The sequence below is a fragment of the Erpetoichthys calabaricus genome, chromosome 4 (genome assembly GCF_900747795.2).
Source record: "Erpetoichthys calabaricus chromosome 4, fErpCal1.3, whole genome shotgun sequence".
Taxonomy (NCBI): domain Eukaryota; kingdom Metazoa; phylum Chordata; class Cladistia; order Polypteriformes; family Polypteridae; genus Erpetoichthys; species Erpetoichthys calabaricus.
The window spans coordinates 145,188,815-145,205,568 of NC_041397.2; the positions used below are offsets into that span (position 1 = coordinate 145,188,815).

General features: G+C 37.5%; 1 protein-coding gene across 1 annotated transcript in view; it reads right to left on the reverse strand.

Annotated features, from left to right (window-relative positions):
- Positions 1-9,201: 9,201 nt before the first annotated feature.
- Positions 9,202-16,754, reverse strand: part of LOC114650314 (vesicle transport protein SFT2B-like) — a 167,371-nt gene continuing 159,818 nt past the window's right edge. The window contains exon 8 of the mRNA XM_028799865.2: positions 9,202-10,404. Within this exon, the coding sequence (XP_028655698.2) occupies positions 10,330-10,404 (75 nt within the window). The 3' untranslated portion in view covers positions 9,202-10,329. The remainder of the gene's footprint in view (positions 10,405-16,754) is intronic.

Below are 16,754 nucleotides of genomic sequence, written 5' to 3' on the forward strand. Positions count from 1 at the left end.
TATGTTCTGGAGACCTGGGTGAAAAGAGAGGCAGAGTTGTCATTTGAGCACTACCTGGGGGCAAGTTGGGTCAGATGGTGGGGAAGGTGCCTGGACAGATCTGCAAAGCCCAAGCGAGTAGAAAGGGTGGACTGGAAAAGTCTACTGGGGGCCACTTTCCAGATAATTGTCAACCCCCATTTCTGAAACAGCTTTTCCTGCATCTGGTGGGATTGGGGGTTGGGAGGGAAGAGACCTTGTTCAAAGCCTCCATTGTGGATATTGTTGCCAAGAGCTACAACCTGAAAGCCATAGATGCCTCTAGAGGTGACAACCCAAGGACCTAATGGTGGACAACAGAGGTGAGGTGGTTCCAGAGACATTAATAAAGGCTATTTGGTTCCTGTTATGATCACAGTGAGAGTTGTGTTCATAGACTTGGAAAAACCTCATCACTGTTCTCAGAGGGTGTGGGACTCTGCCAGGGCTGTGGTTTGTCTCCTGTCCTGTTTGTGATTTTTATGGACAGGATATCAAGCTGCAGCAAGTGAAGGTAGGGTGTCTGCTTTGGTGGCCTTAGAACTGACTCACCATGTTTTGCAGACAACATGGTTCTGTTTGCTTCATCAGTCTGTGGACTCTAGAACACATTGGGATGGTTGAGTATGAAGATACAGCGAAGATGATCACCACGTCCAAATCTGAGACCATGGTACTCAGTAGGAAAAAGGTGGATTGTCCTCTCCGATTGGGAGGTAAGTTACTACCTCAGTTGGAGGAGTTTAGGTACCCTGGAGTCTTGTTCATGAGCGAGGGGAAAGTGAGATTGACAGACTGATTGATGGAACAAGCGCAGTTATGCGGTCGCTATACTGATCCATAGTGGTGAAAGAGGAGCTGAGCCAGAAGGCAAAGCTCTCAATTTACCATCAAGCTACTGTATATTCCTACCCTCACCTACTGTCATGAGCTCAGGGTAATGACCAATAGACAGAGATCATGAGTACATGCAGCCAAAATTAACATTCTCCACAGGGTGGCTAGGCTCTTCCATGGAGATAGGAGAAGAAGCTCAGTCATCCAGGAGAGGCTAGGAGTCGAGCTGCTGACATTCTGCATTGAGATGAGCCAACTGAGGTCCAACTCCAAAATGCCTCCCTGTAAAGGTTTTATGAGCATGACCAGCTGGGAGGAGATCACCCAGATGACCAGGGCATGTCTTGGGATTCCACAGTGTGAATTGGCAGCTGTGGCTGAGGAAGGGATGCATGGGCATTACTGCTAAGATTGCTGACCCTGCCACCTGGTCTTAGATAAGCGGTGGAAAGTGAATGAATGCCACAGTTGAGGATTTCCTGATACAAATACAATTTCCTGAGTGTCAGAAAAATTGCTTTTAAAAAGTGAGGAAATATGTGAAGTACCTTCTCGTACACCACATATATCACTAATACAAAGGAAGAATACTTACAAAATACCAGAAGTTCTTGAAATAAGGTGCATCTCTCTACAAACCTTAATTTTAAATGCAGCTGTGTGTGAGGTGTCTTGTCAACCAGCTAAGTAGTAGTCCCTTCAAAAAATTAAAGAATAAGAATTACAGATACAGTGATAGGTAACTGAGCTACTAAAGCAGTTACTGTAGAGCAGAAATAGGTGCAGGAGGAAATTCAACTTGGAATTTTTGCCTATTAAGTAACGTCATAAGGAGTATTTTTTTTGCCAAAACAAACTTTCATCCTACCATTTAAAACCTGAAGTGGGAAAGAGACCTTGAATTTAAAGCAACTATAGCATAAACATTACAGTTAAAATGTAACAGTAATATAGTAAAAGAAACATATTCCAAATATAAGCATATTCAATTAATCTGTATTTCAGTTTTGAAAGGCATTTACATTCACACGGTTGAAATAAACAAATGCTCAATATTTTCAAAGTCAGGAACTGAACTTGTTTAAACAGTAAGTTAAAAAATTCTATAGCCTGCTAGCTCTGCAAAAAGAGACATTAAAACTAGAAACAAGACATGAAATTAACATTCTTCAACTGTTCTATTTTATGTATACTATAAATTATGGCACAGTTTTTCCATATAAAAGACAATGGGTGGAAAAACACACTCTTAATAGCAGACCTGAAAACTAAGATAATCGTTTCTTTCTATGAACATAAAAAAAAATAACTATTCAGTGATAAAAGAAAGTAAGACATCCTAGAGCATCCTGGAAAACAGTGGGATTTACAGGGATTACAAAGCACAGCTGACAGCCTGCTGGCTGGCATGAGCAGGCAGGAGTGTATATGAATTACAAACAGTGCTTCCTCAGTAAACTTAATGAAATGGCCTACAACACTTTGAGATCCACACATATACTACAAGCATTAAAGCATCACAGCACACTCCCATTGTTTCTAGTTTTTTTTGCAGGAAGTTGTTTGATTGCACTGTTGTATAAGGATACCTGACTTTTATTAATATCAAGGATACTATGTAATACACACCATAGAATACCACTATTCATTACATTAGTATGGGTGCTTTTCAATGATTAGATGTAAATGTATAAAAGAAATAACTGATCTTTTGATAGGTTAGCTTTAATTTAAAAGGATATCTAAAAATTACATTTTTTGTACACCAGTTTTATGATTCACTACAATATGCAAAATAAGTAATCAAGACAGACACCTGAAAAGTACGCAAACCATTACATGATTCAAATCAAAAGATTATGCATAGTATGGTGTCCTAATGTTTTGAGCTCCAGAAACAAGCTATGCATCATATTTGGTGTCAATTGGAGAAAATACAAACCTTTTTTCTCTGTAACAGCTAAATTTAAACATGTTTTCTTTTCACCTGTGTAACAGTACCAGTGCCTTTTTGTTAATGTGATGACAAATCAAATAGTAAATGTTTGTCAATTTCACAGTATGAGCAAACATACGTACATGCCCATAATAATGGCATTGCATTTAAAAATACATAAAAAGTACATATTATACACAAAACAATATGCAAACTAACTCCAAATCTGCAGAGCAAGCTACATTACTTCACAACATCACCAAATATTGATTAAAATGTACAAACAGGAATTCCAAATTTCACATACAATCCTGTTAAAAAATAGGTAAACACCATGAAAAGGTGTCTGTTCTTTAACACATTTGCAAGTATGAGTATTTAAGTTTTCATTTCAATAATACCGATACATAAATATGATTTAAATTAACAAATAATTAAAATTATTCTCTACAACCATTTATTCAACAAAAAGTCAGAAATGCAACTTTTTCTTATGGAAAAATATACACACCCCTGGCTTCAATGAATTGCACTGCAAAAAGCTCTTTGACAAAAACTTTCTGTACCAATTTCTTTTAATGATCTATGCCCACTCTTCTCTCTTACTGAACTACCTCAACCATGTGTTGTTTTAAGCATTTATTGCTCTTTTCAGATCCTTTTCTACATTTCTATTGAATTAAGATCTGGTCTTGGACATTCCTTAATCCTCCATGTTTGCCTCCAGCACATCCTTGACAGTTAATATGAGGCTTTTGTGGTCAAAGGCAGTTTTTGCTCTTCAACAAACATTATGTCTGGAATTGTGGCCAGACAACTTTAGCTTTGTTTGCCTTGCCTACTCACTGCTCCAACAGTCCTTTTCTTTATTAAGGTGTTATTGAGCAAACTTTATTTGTTCCTCTCTTGTAAAGCTCTGCAATTTCTTTGGATTGTTGACTCATACACTTTGACATTGACTGAAGCTAGACTTGTTTGTAAATTCCTTAATGTTATCCTAGGGTTGTTGGACATTTCACATTTTGGACAACACTTGGGCTGAATATGGCATTACAATCTGGCCTGAACAGTCAGTTTGATTTTTGTTCTATTTGTAGATGATCTCTTGGACAGTGGCTACATATTTCTTGGGTTTGGACTTGCAGGCATCAATAAACTTTCTTCTGAGGGCCTCAAGAGAGTTCTTTTGATACTGGCAACATCTAGCAATCCAAACCAAATGCTTAATCCAAGCCATGTAATAGATCCTGAAGTTCATAATAGGTTGGGCCTTACTTGTTAATGATGTTCTTTTTAATCACTACACGCATTTGGGTGCACTTGGCTCTAATTTTAGGCATTTGATGCAATCATAAAAGTGGACGTTTGATATGTTTTCTGGATACGAGGAAACTGCATTCCCCATTTAAATAGCACAGGTGAGTGCAAAATACATTTTCTCAATATTATTTTTAATTACATCACTATCAGTACTGTTGGAAAAATAAAAAACTATTTTGGGGAGAATGTTATGTTATGGTAAATTAATGCATGGTAAGACATTTTTCCCCACTCTTTATTCTTTTTCAATTTCCCAAATTCATACAAATAAACTGTCTTTAAATTCAGCCTACCTTCCACTTCATGACCACATCTTCTGGCATGACAAGCTCCTCAGAAGAAATCTGCAGTCTGACAAACAATCTGTTGAGCCCATGTGCATCAGTGGATTTAACTTGGAGACATCCCTGGACAACATAAAGTCAACAGTGCCTGTACAGCTGGTATCTGTGAAGGACTTCATTTAGCAGAGCTTTTGAGCTTAACTTTGAGCCATCTATCCTGAACTAAAGAAAGTCAAAAATTAACAAAGGAAGATCTAATTTGTGTTTTGGAAACTGGCTAAATCCTTAAATCACTATGGAAAACAAATAAAAACAATATCAAGCAGTATCTTTGAGGAGTAAGATAGCAGACTAGGAAGATCAAGTCCATCACAATAAAGTTTGTACTCTAGGAACACCCAAGAATGCGGACAGTGATAATTCCATTGATTTTCTTATAAAGCTACTGTATGGCCTATGATTTTTCCCTTTCTTCCAGACTTTTCCCCACCGATAGAAAGGTGCCAACATATATATAGCTTGAACTCCATATCTTTGCATCTTAACAATATATACCGTTGTGAAACCAAGAAAAAAAATGTCCCAAATGGTCAGCACCTTTAATCCATTTTCCTGACTTCAGTATGGTTGCAGCACCAGCAAGAAGGGCAATGACACCTGCACAGGCAAGAGTTCGAGAATGAGGTCTACAGCCAATTCTTTTATATTCAGTTCCACAGTGGATGTACACTGTTTACCATATTTGCTACAAAGACCTGAAATCAAATGTATGTTTTTATTATGTTATAGTAGTATTAATAACAGCAGGAGCAGCTCACAACTCAAAATGTGGAGTGCCCGGTCTCAAACCTGTTATCTTTGGGTTATAAGGCAGCGGTTCTTACCTCTTCACCATTCAAGAACACGTATAAACTCGCTGTTGATTGACATTTGAGCTTGGGTTTTTAACTCATTGACAGCAACATGTACATCAAATGTTTTTTTTTTTCTTTGGTTATATTTTTGAATAAAAGCACATGTGTTTATTTGATATTTGGACTAAAGTCTTCACACATTATACACTTCATGTCATTAATAGTATAAAACGTTTCTGCTTTAGTATGTGTTCAGCATTTCTTGCCTTGCATTTCCTTTCATCCTACATTTACCCAGATCTTTGTAGACACGGAACACACATGAAATGCATGTATTCCAAATAACGATATACTGTATTATTTACCCTATACAACTCCAGGAACCTCACACACAGATAAGGAGCCTTGGCTTAAGCTGGGAGAAGTTTTGCCCGAGCTGAGCTCCGTCAAGGCGGGGATGGGACAGCAAGATTCTTGTGCTGATTGACCGAAATACAACATAAGGTGGGCCGGGATTACAAGTTTTTTTCGTAGGCTTCAGTGATTCTAGTGTTAAAAATTTATTGGAGTTTGAGCCAACTGGCCATGTATCACGAAGCAATGGAAAAACTGTAATGGTCTGGGAACTATTTATATAAAGCTGTTATTTACTATTTGTGGGAGACAGGTTACTACTTAGAAGCTTTGATGTTTCGGCCTCATAGCATGCCGCAAATGTCTTTGCACCCCATTCTGCTGTTCCAAACTACAGGCTTCTTCATAATCTTTTTTGGTATTTTGGCCCCAGATCACGTCACAAAAGTGTTTGCACCCCATTTCATGGTTCCAACTCCCGAGCACAGTCCATCCATTAATCCATCAAGTCAGCTTCGATGTATCAGTCTTAGACCATTTTTTTTTCACTGACGAAGCTCCACCTGAGGTTACCACTGCACAACAATCCTCCTCTTAGGATTCGTTCTCTACAGTTTCTTTCTTCCCTGTGACAGCTCACTCTGTGCTGCTGTCCCCATTTTTGGAGCCTGATATTTGCTTCTCTGTGCAGACTTGCCTGTAGGTTTCCACCCATTGAAGTTTCTGGACACCAATATTTACATACCATATGTCACGACCACTATCCACCCCTCTCCACACTGCCTCCAGCCCTGCACTGCCAACCTGTGTCTCATAATTGCGTCTTATAATGCAGCAGTGCAGGTTTACCTATTATCATTCTTAGACATTCACAATTTTCATTTGTTTATGTCTTCCACTCAAGTATGGTACTTTTTTATGTTTTTTGTCAGTTGTGTGTAGTCCCCCATCAAAGTACACAGATGTGAATGTACAGTGTATATAAAGCAAAGCTTGATTTGGATATACGGTACATACTGTATGTGCCGATACCTTATGTGTTACATTTATGTATTAATATGAAGAGCGAGGGGCATGGAGCATTTCCCTATTAGAAATTCAAGCACCACTATTAAAAATCTAAGTTTCTTCCTTGGAGTGTGCAACATTAAGCTCAAAGAGCAGGGGTAGAATGGAGGTGCAATCAAGAGCTGGAGGTTAATGGAATGGAACGGGTAACCAAGATGAAAGATGGTAGTCAACAGCAAAATCTGTCCTTGCTAACCAAAAAGTTTTGCGTCGCTCTTAGGCTTTGCAAAACTGTTTCCTTCTATTTCACAAGTGGTAGTGCTGCTGCTTTGCAGTAAGGAGACTGTGGAAGACTGTGGGTTCGCTTCTCAGTTCCTTCCAGTGTGGATAGAGCTTTGAGTACTGAGAAAAGCGCTATATAAATGTAATGAATTACTATTATTATTATTATTATTAATGTTATCATGTGTCTTTTTTCCTGTCCAGAGCACTGGCCCGTCTTCAGTCATCCACCCATCCACCCTACTGGCGCTATTTGTGTGGCCCCTCAATCATTCATCCTGCACGCCTGATTTACATAAAGCTATTTTCAGTACAGTGCAGCACATATACATAGTGTAATATTAATATTAAAAACATTTATTTACAAATAAAAGAAACATTTAATCTAATTTTCTTTTTTCTATCATGTCGCTACATTTCAAACAGCTCTGATTGACCATTTTTGACAATTTGGGGTATTTACAGTTAGGTCCATAAATATTTGGACAGAGACAACTTTTTTCTAATTTTGGTTCTGTACATTACCACAATGAATTTTAAATGAAACAGCTCAGATGCAGTAGAAGTGCAGACTTTCAGCTTTAATTCAGTGGGGTGAACAAAACATTTGCATAAAAATGTGAGCAACTAAAGCATTTTTTTAACACAATCCCTTCATTTCAGGGGCTCAAAAGTAATTGGACAACTGACTTAAAGGCTATTTCATGGGCAGGTGTGGGCAAGTCCGTCGTTATGTCATTATCAATTAAGCAGATAAAAGACCTGGAGTTGATTTGAGGTGTGGTGCTTGCATGTGGAAGATTTTGCTGTGAACAGACTACATGCAGTCAAAGGAGCTCTCCATACAGGTGAAAGAAGCCATCCTTAAGCTGCAAAAACAGAAAAAACCCATCCGAGAAATTGCTACAATATTACAAGTGGCAAAATCTACAGTTTGGTACATCCTGAGAAAGAAAGCAAGCACTGGTGAACTCAGCAACGCAAAATGACCTGGACGTCCACGGAAGACAACAGTGGTGGATGTTCGCAGAATCATTTCCATGGTGAAGAGAAACCCCTTCACAACAGCCAACCAAGTGAACAACACTCTCCAGGGGGTAGGCGTATCGATATCCAAGTCTACCATAAAGAGAAGACTGCATGAAAGTAAATACAGAGGGTGCACTGCAAGGTGCAAGCCACTCATAAGCCTCAAGAATAGAAAGGCTAGATTGGACTTTGCTAAAGAACATCTAAAAAAGCCAGCACAGTTCTGGAAAAACATTCTTTGGACAGATGAAACCAAGCTCAACCTCTACCAGAATGATGGCAAGAAAAAAGGCGTGGAACAGCCCAATATCCAAAGCATACCACATCATCTGTAAAACACAGTGGAGGCAGTGTGATGGCTTGGGCATACGTGGCTGCCAGTGGCACTGGGACACACTAGTGTTTATTGATGATGTGACACAGGACAGAAGCAGCCGAATGAATGCTGAGGTGTTCAGAGACATACTGTCTGCTCAAATCCAGCTAAATGCAGTCAAATTGATTGGGCGGCGTTTCATGATACAGATGGACAATGACCCAAAACATACAGCCAAAGCAACGAGTTTATTAAAGCAAAGAAGTGGAAAATTCTTGAATGGCCAAGTCAGTCACCTGATCCTAACCCAACTAGGCATGCATTTCACTTGTTGAAGACTAAACTTCAGACAGAAAGGCCCACAAACAAACTGAAAGCCACTGCAGTAAAGGCCTGGCAGAGCATTAAAAAGGAGGAAACCCAGCATCTGGTGATGTTCATGAGTTCAAGACTTCAGGCTGTCATTGCCAGAAAAGGGTTTTCAACCAAGTATTAGAAATGAACATTTTATTTCCAGTTATTTAATTTGTCCAATTACTTTTGAGCCCCTGAAATAAAGGGATTGTGTTAAAAAATGCTTTAGTTGCCTCACATTTTTATGCAATCGTTTTGGTCACCCCACTGAATTAAAGCTGAAAGTCTGCACTTTAACTGCATCTGAGTTGTTTCATTTAAAATTCATTGTGGTAATGTACAGAACCGAAATTAGAAAAAAGTTCTCTGTCCAAATATTTATGGACCTAACTGTAGGTTTTCTACTGTAACAAATTGCTGTCATATTCATGGGACGTTTCTGCCTTGCAAGTGTTTCTGATGGGGTCAAGCAAATATTCTTGATGTCCCATTAAGAGACATACAAAAATGGTAAGAGGTCTGATGTTGGTCACAGATAAAATATATATTTTGTACTCATGTATCACATATCATTGCATTTTAATACAGAAAACAAACAAGGACATTAAATAAAGCAGATAACTGTATTATAATGTAAAATTATACAAACTGCATCTTTACAATAAGGCAACAGCAAAAAAAAAAAAAGCAGATGCTTCCATTTGTAATTATATTATCCTTATAAGGAGAACAATCTAAATAAAGAGGCAATACCATTTTTACAACTCTTTGTGAGGATACTTCATTTTAAAACAAAATATTTTTTCTAGATTTTCTGCTAGAAAATATTAATTTACAAATTTTTTAAAATAATGCATCAAGGTAAATCTGTAAACAATACAAAATAATTCACTGTACACAAAATGCCACTTCATCCATATGAAAGTAAATTTCCTATAGAAAAACACATGAATAAGAAAACATGGAAATTTTCTGCTGCAAGGCTTGTGCATGAAATTATAAACACCAGGATTATATGACATTTGTATTACAGTAAAATCTACATAACAACGATTTTTTCCTGCATTAATATTTTTTTTAAAGTTTTCCTTATGGCTTTAGTATTGAGAACTGAAAAGGTCTCATCTTTCAGATCCAAGACTTACAGAAGCTACTTCTGTACAATAGATACATTTCAGGTTTCTGAACAAAGATATCTTAATCCATTTTATGAAATGTCCTTGCACCTTTTTTTTTTTTTTTAAATTAAGCAGCAGTGTTGCAAAATAAGTACACTTTATGTAGCGGGGCACTTCTCTGGTAAGGCAGACAACGCCATGTTGAAGAGCAAAAGCTCAAACTCACAAAATAAGTGAAGGCCCAAGGTCCATCATTCCTGGGTAATTAACATTACAAATTATCAAAAGACTAAATTAATCTAAGAGTCTTGTGACTAGTATTAAATTACCCAAAACCCTAAAAAATATTAAATAAGAAAACAGGACTACATCCTAGAATTACTATAAAAGAACCAGTTTTGAATAATTATTCCTTCTCCTAGATCTGGTTGTACTCAGCTAATCCCGTTCACAGGTTAACAATTTTAAGCAGTGAAAACAGGCTATTCTGGAAAAGAGGTGGCTGAATTATGCTCGCTTGTTTTTTTCCTATCTTGCTCGATTGTGCAGGCAACTCAATATATAAACAACACAAGAGTAATGAACTGTGAAAGCACACAGGTCTTGGAGCAGGCTGCAATCACCTCCCATAAACTGGAGATAAGTGAAATGTCCTTATGTCAGGCAGGCAGAAAAAAACTTCTTCACAGCATCTCTGAAAAGAGGAAAAATAAAAAAGTAAAGACCAGTAATCAAAACACTGTAAACAGAGACTACAAAGAAAGAAAGTACAAGACTATCTTAGAGATGATTGCTTGGATCGTTACCCCATTTCTGAACAGGATTTGCAAGTCTCCATTGATAAAACCATGTTATGAAAATATAAACACAATGGCTCTTGCAGAAACTCAAATATTTTACATATAGTGTGATTTGTTCTCTAAATGTTTATTATGCAACTTACAGTGGATTCAAGAAAAGATTCAGACCCTTTCCCTTGCTGCACACTTTATTGTGCAATACATTAAACTTTAAATTTACCAATATGCACTCAAAAACCCATAACAACAACATGAAAACAAGTTTTTGGAAAGGTTTTCAAATTTATTCACAATTAAAAACTGAAATCTCCCATTAATTGAAGTATTCACACAGTTTGCTGTAGCAGTCCAAATTGTAGTCAGGCGCATCCTGCTTGCTTTAATTATTCTTGAAATGCATCTAGAACTTGAAACACACCTGTGTATATACTGTCTACAATTGACACTGCATGTCAGGACAAAAACCAAGCCATGAAGTCTGTAGACCCCTGTGATAAATTTGTGGTGAGGCATAGATCAGGGCAAGGGTGTAAAACCACTTCTAAAGCTTTAAGTGTTCCCAGAAGCACAGTGGCCTCAATAATTGTGAAATGGAAGAAGTTTGAAACCTTCCTATTGGACACTTCCTAGACTTCGTTGTCTGGCGAAAATTTCTCAAATCTTTCTGAAAGTTTTTTCACTGTGTCATCATAGGTTACTGAATGTTGACTGATACACAAAAAAGGCAAATTTATTAATTTAAAATTAAATCTACAACACAAAGTGTGCCAAAAATGAAGGGGGTCTGCATATTTTCTAGATCAGCTCTATACTATATGGGGCCTGAATTCGTTTTCTGAAGGTGTTTTCCCATGTAACTGCAAATACAGTAATTTAGCATGGATGTTACAAAGAATTATTTCATCACGTTCTCCCCCATTTTTACTGTGCGCATAAATTTATTCACTGATTTTTGTTTAGTAATTGAAAAATAAATACTGATTAAATCAAAACTTATAAAATCAACATTCATTCAATAATTATAATATTAGTGTTAGATAAATTTGTCAATACTGAAATTATTTACAATACCTACATAATGTTTGGGACAAAGACACATTGTTCTTTGATTTATATCTCTGCGCCACAGTTTAAAATTACAAATCGAAAAACTTAGACAAAATTAAAGCACACATTGGACAATTCTCTCAGCCACAGGCTGTGCAGATGTTTTCCCAGGTATGGTGAACTCAACCTCAATCTCATTCCATCTTTTTCCCTTTATCCATTCTGTCGTGGCACAACAAACATGAGTTTGACAAGCCTCTCTACTGTTTTCATGGTCCAAAAAAATCACATTTACATTGCATCCATTGTACTTCTGAGTGAACAATCAATGCTTGCCAACTTTTGCATAAACAGAAATGCAACCCTGCAACTTAAAACAAAGTAACAGTGCGATTTTGTCAGGGTGAGTCACAGGGTATTTCAGACTACTGCACGTTTTGCTGGCAGAGAAATATGCTGTGACTGCCCCTGATTTGCTAAAATTAAGGGAACAAAAAAAAAAAAAGTGTGTACTTTATCACACTGGAACACACTGTCCGACTTAGACGTCAACTGTAATGGTAATGCTTCTCTAACTTTGCTGTGAATAGGGACATAGACAAAACTCAAACTAATGAACTGGTCAAGTAAGAACTTCATTATTGAACAAAAGGAAAATATGCATGCATGTGTCATGCACTCACAAACTTCTCCAATCCATAATTCTTTTCATAAGTTGTACACTGATATGTTACTCCTATCTTATGTGCAGTCCCTAAATGCAGTTCTGGTAGACCCCAGAAGGATTAAGATTTTATTCTAATCCACTTTTTTAGTTCAAAACCAGTTACTGGTGGTGAAGCAACATGTTATGGTTCACTTTTGTTAACTTACTTGTTAAGATTCCCAACTCTTAACTGAGTCTTTTACTCTTAGACAGCAGGATTCACCGTTTCAAATGGGTCTAGTGTTCTGGGACACTTTCCAGTTACCTAATGAGATGTAAATTACAAAGGATCCAGCATTTCACCATATAACTTAGTGGCTACAGCTCTTCATCCCAACCAACTTCTTAAATTAGACTCCTATCTTAATGAAATGAACTATTATTTGCAATTTCAGTGTTTTGATGCCAATTTGACTACAACACTGGGTTTATTATGTTACTTTGGGAGAATTTAGTGTTTGTGTGCTTCAATATAAATGTTTAAAGTAAAACAATTATTGATTGTAATATAAATTTGTCATTTTTCACTCTCTGACAGAGGTCTATATAGGGGTACACACCTAATAAAGGATTAAAATTCAAAAATAATGTCCTATATATTTGTAATCACTGACCTTGAAATAGTCAAAAACGATACCCAACATGCTTATGTTTGAAATTTGTCATTTTAACCTTCTGGGAGTGGCTCTTAGAAGATTAGAAGTACTTGTAAAAATCAAGTTTTAAGCATATTATATTCTCGATCAGGAACCTCAAAATAGTGACAATCCACATTTCTATATTACAGATTACAATTTTTTAAAACGTTTTGTGAAAAGAACTTTGACCAATCATGTCCCATTAGTGGGTGAACCCCTGGGGTCAGTTGATGTGGCCTGCACAACTTAAGTCCTTCTGATCAGTTTTGCTTAATGCACCTGTTGGTTAATTTTTTGTCGTAAGGGTATAATTTTTATGAACAAAATATAGTTCCTAAATGGGCTGAAAATGTGAGTGTTTTGGTTGTATAGGGCCAAAAATAGGGGTTAATCTTCAAAAAGCTTGACATCTTCAATAATCAGACATCAAGATGAGTTGAACAGTATATCATACATGGGAGTTCTCTTGTATCATTGAGTCAGGAGAAGCTGGACAAAAAAACTGAAGTGATTTCAAAATGTTCATAAGCAATTCTTATGAACAAAAATACAAAGATTTCTGAATTTACTGTAAGTATAAATCGCAGACTACTTTACTTTCTGAATAGACAGAAAAAAACAAGAGACCAGCAATTAAACAATGGTATCAGTTAGAGGAAAAATGAGTCACTGAACACACTGGGCTCCTAGGAATTAAACAAGAGGGAAAAAAAAACATCTAACTTGGCCCCATTTACAACTACTAATACTTATTGCAAAGTTTCTGGTTTAACACTAGAATCCCTGAAGCCTATGAAAAAACTTGTAATGTCAGGCCACCTTAAAAACCTTCACACCACCTCATCAGCGTCTTTGTTTTGCAAATGTGTCGATCAGCACTGGAAGCAAGCAGCCTGCTATTCCATCCCCCACTGACACAGCCGAAGTTCTCCCAACTAAAGGCTCTTTATCTGGGTGTGAGGCACCTGGTGTTGTATAGGGTAAATAATATATCATTATTTGGAATACATGCATTTCATGTGTGTTCCTTGTCTACAAAAATCTGGGTAAATCTGGATTAAATTGATTTCTTTCCTCAGAATTCTGCACACAACACCCCATAATGACAATGTGAAAAAAGTTTACTTGAGATTTTTGCAAATTTATTAAAAACTAGCAAAATACCCACGCTTCGCAGCGGAGAAGTAGTGAGTTAAAGAGGTTATGTAAACATATATATACATATATATATATACATATACACATCCACATATATAAATACACATCAACATATATATACACATACATATATACATATACACATACATACATACACACACATATATATATATATGTATATATATATATATATATATATATATATATATATATATATATATAGATATATACACATACAGACACATATATATACATATTTACATATCTACATATATATACACATATATATACATATTTACATATCCACATATATATACATATATATATATATATATATACATATATATATATATATACATATATATATATATATATATATATATATATATAGAGACATACATATCTACACACATATATATATATACATACATATCTACACACACATATTATATATATATATATATATATATATATAAATAGCCAAATCCCCACGCTTCGCAGCGGCGAAGTACTGCTTTTAAATTTTTATTAAGAAGAAATGAAAGCCTTTTTAAATTCAGGGAAAATATACCAATAACAATTTGTTAAGGATCTTTTTTTTTGTGAAGCTGCATTCAGTCAGTCCACGTGAGACACTCTCTTGTGTGATGTTGCGGTGTCCACGGCTTTATTTAATGTTAGCTAAGACCCGGCACTTAAAAGTTTCTCACTACAGCAATTTTAAGTCCGTTACAAAGTGATCCAAAGTCTCGTTTATACCTCGTGTGTTCTCATTAAACTTGTATGTCGCGAATATGGTATTGCAAATGGCAGCGGGAGCGTTTCTATAAAGTTAATTTAAACTTACGGTTTACACCGTGCTTTGTTTCCGCAGTATCGAAGTGATCACTCGTGCTGCATTCAGTCAGTTCACGTGAGCCGCTCTCTTGTGCCTTCTCAATTGTGTAATGAATGTTTTCTTCAGCGCTCTTTGGGGCTCTTCCTTGTTTTCAGTTCACGTGATTACGTAGGAGGCGTGATGACGCGATACGCAACTCCGCCTCCTCCATTACAGTATATGGACAAAAAAGAGGTTCCAGTTATGACCATTACGCGTAGAATTTCGAAATGAAACCTGCCTAACTTTTGTAAGTAAGCTGTAAGGAATGAGCCTGCCAAATTTCAGCCTTCCACCTACACGGGAAGTTGGAGAATTAGTGATGAGTCAGTCAGTCAGTGAGGGCTTTGCCTTTTATTAGTATAGATAAAAAAACTGAGAAATCCCATGTACATAAGTATTCACAGCCTTTGCTCAATACTTTGTCGATGCACCTTTGGCAGCAATTTAACAGCCTCAAGTCATTTTGAATATGATGCCACAAGCTTGGCACACCTATCCTTGGCCAGTTTCGCCCATTCCTCTTTGCAGCACCTCTCAAGCTCCATCAGGCTGGATGGGAAGCGTCGGTGCACAGCCATTTTAAGATCTCTCCAGAGATGTTCAATCGGATTCAAGTCTGGGCTCTGGCTGGGCCACTCAAGGAAATTCACAGAGTTGTCCTGAAGCCACTCCTTTGATATCTTGGCTGTGTGCTTAGGGTCGTTGTCCTGCTGAAACATGAACCATCGCCCCAGTCTGAGGTCAAGAGCGCTCTGGAGCAGGTTTTCATCCAGGATGTCTCTGTACATTGCTGCAGTCATCTTTCCCTTTATCCTGACTAGTCTCCCAGTCCCTGCCACTGAAAAACATCCCCACAGCATGATGCTGCCACCACCATGCTTCACTGTAGGGATGGTATTGGCTTGGTGATGAGCGGTGCCTGGTTTCCTCTAAACGTGACGCCTGGCATTCACACCAAAGAGTTCAATCTTTGTCTCATCAGACCAGAGAATTTTCTTTCTCATGGTCTGAGAGTCCTTCAGGTGCCTTTTGGCAAACTCCAGGCAGGCTGCCATATGCCTTTTACTAAGGAGTGGCTTCCGTCTGGCCACTCTACCATACAGGCCTGATTGGTGGATTGCTGCAGTGATGGTTGTCCTTCTGGAAGGTTCTCTTCTCTCCACAGAGGACCTCTGGAGCTCTGACAGAGTGACCATCGGGTTCCTGGTCACCTCCCTGACTAAGGCCCTTCTCCCCCGATCGCTCAGTTTAGATAGCCGGCCAGCTCTAGGAAGAGTCCTGGTGGTTTCGAACTTCTTCCACTTACGGATGATGGAGGCCACTGTGCTCATTGGGACCTTCAAAGCAGCACAAATTTTTCTGTAACCTTCCCCAGATTTGTGCCTCGAGACAATCCTGTCTCATAGGTCTACAGACAATTCCTTTGACTTCATGCTTGGATTGTGCTCTGACATGAACTGTCAACTGTGGGACCTTTATATAGACAGGTGTGTGCCTTTCCAAATCATGACCAATCAACTGAATTTACCACAGGTGGACTCCAATTAAGCTGCAGAAACATCTCAAGGATGATCAGGGGAAACAGGATGCACCTGAGCTCAATTTTGAGCTTCATGGCAAAGGCTGTGAATACTTATGTACATGTGCTTTCTCAATTTTTTTATTTTTAATAAATTTGCAAAAATCTCAAGTAAACTTTTTTCACGTTGTCATTATGGGGTGTTGTGTGTAGAATTCTGAGGAAAAAATTAATTTAATCCATTTTGGAATAAGGCTGTAACATAACAAAATGTGGGAAAAGTGATGCGCTGTGAA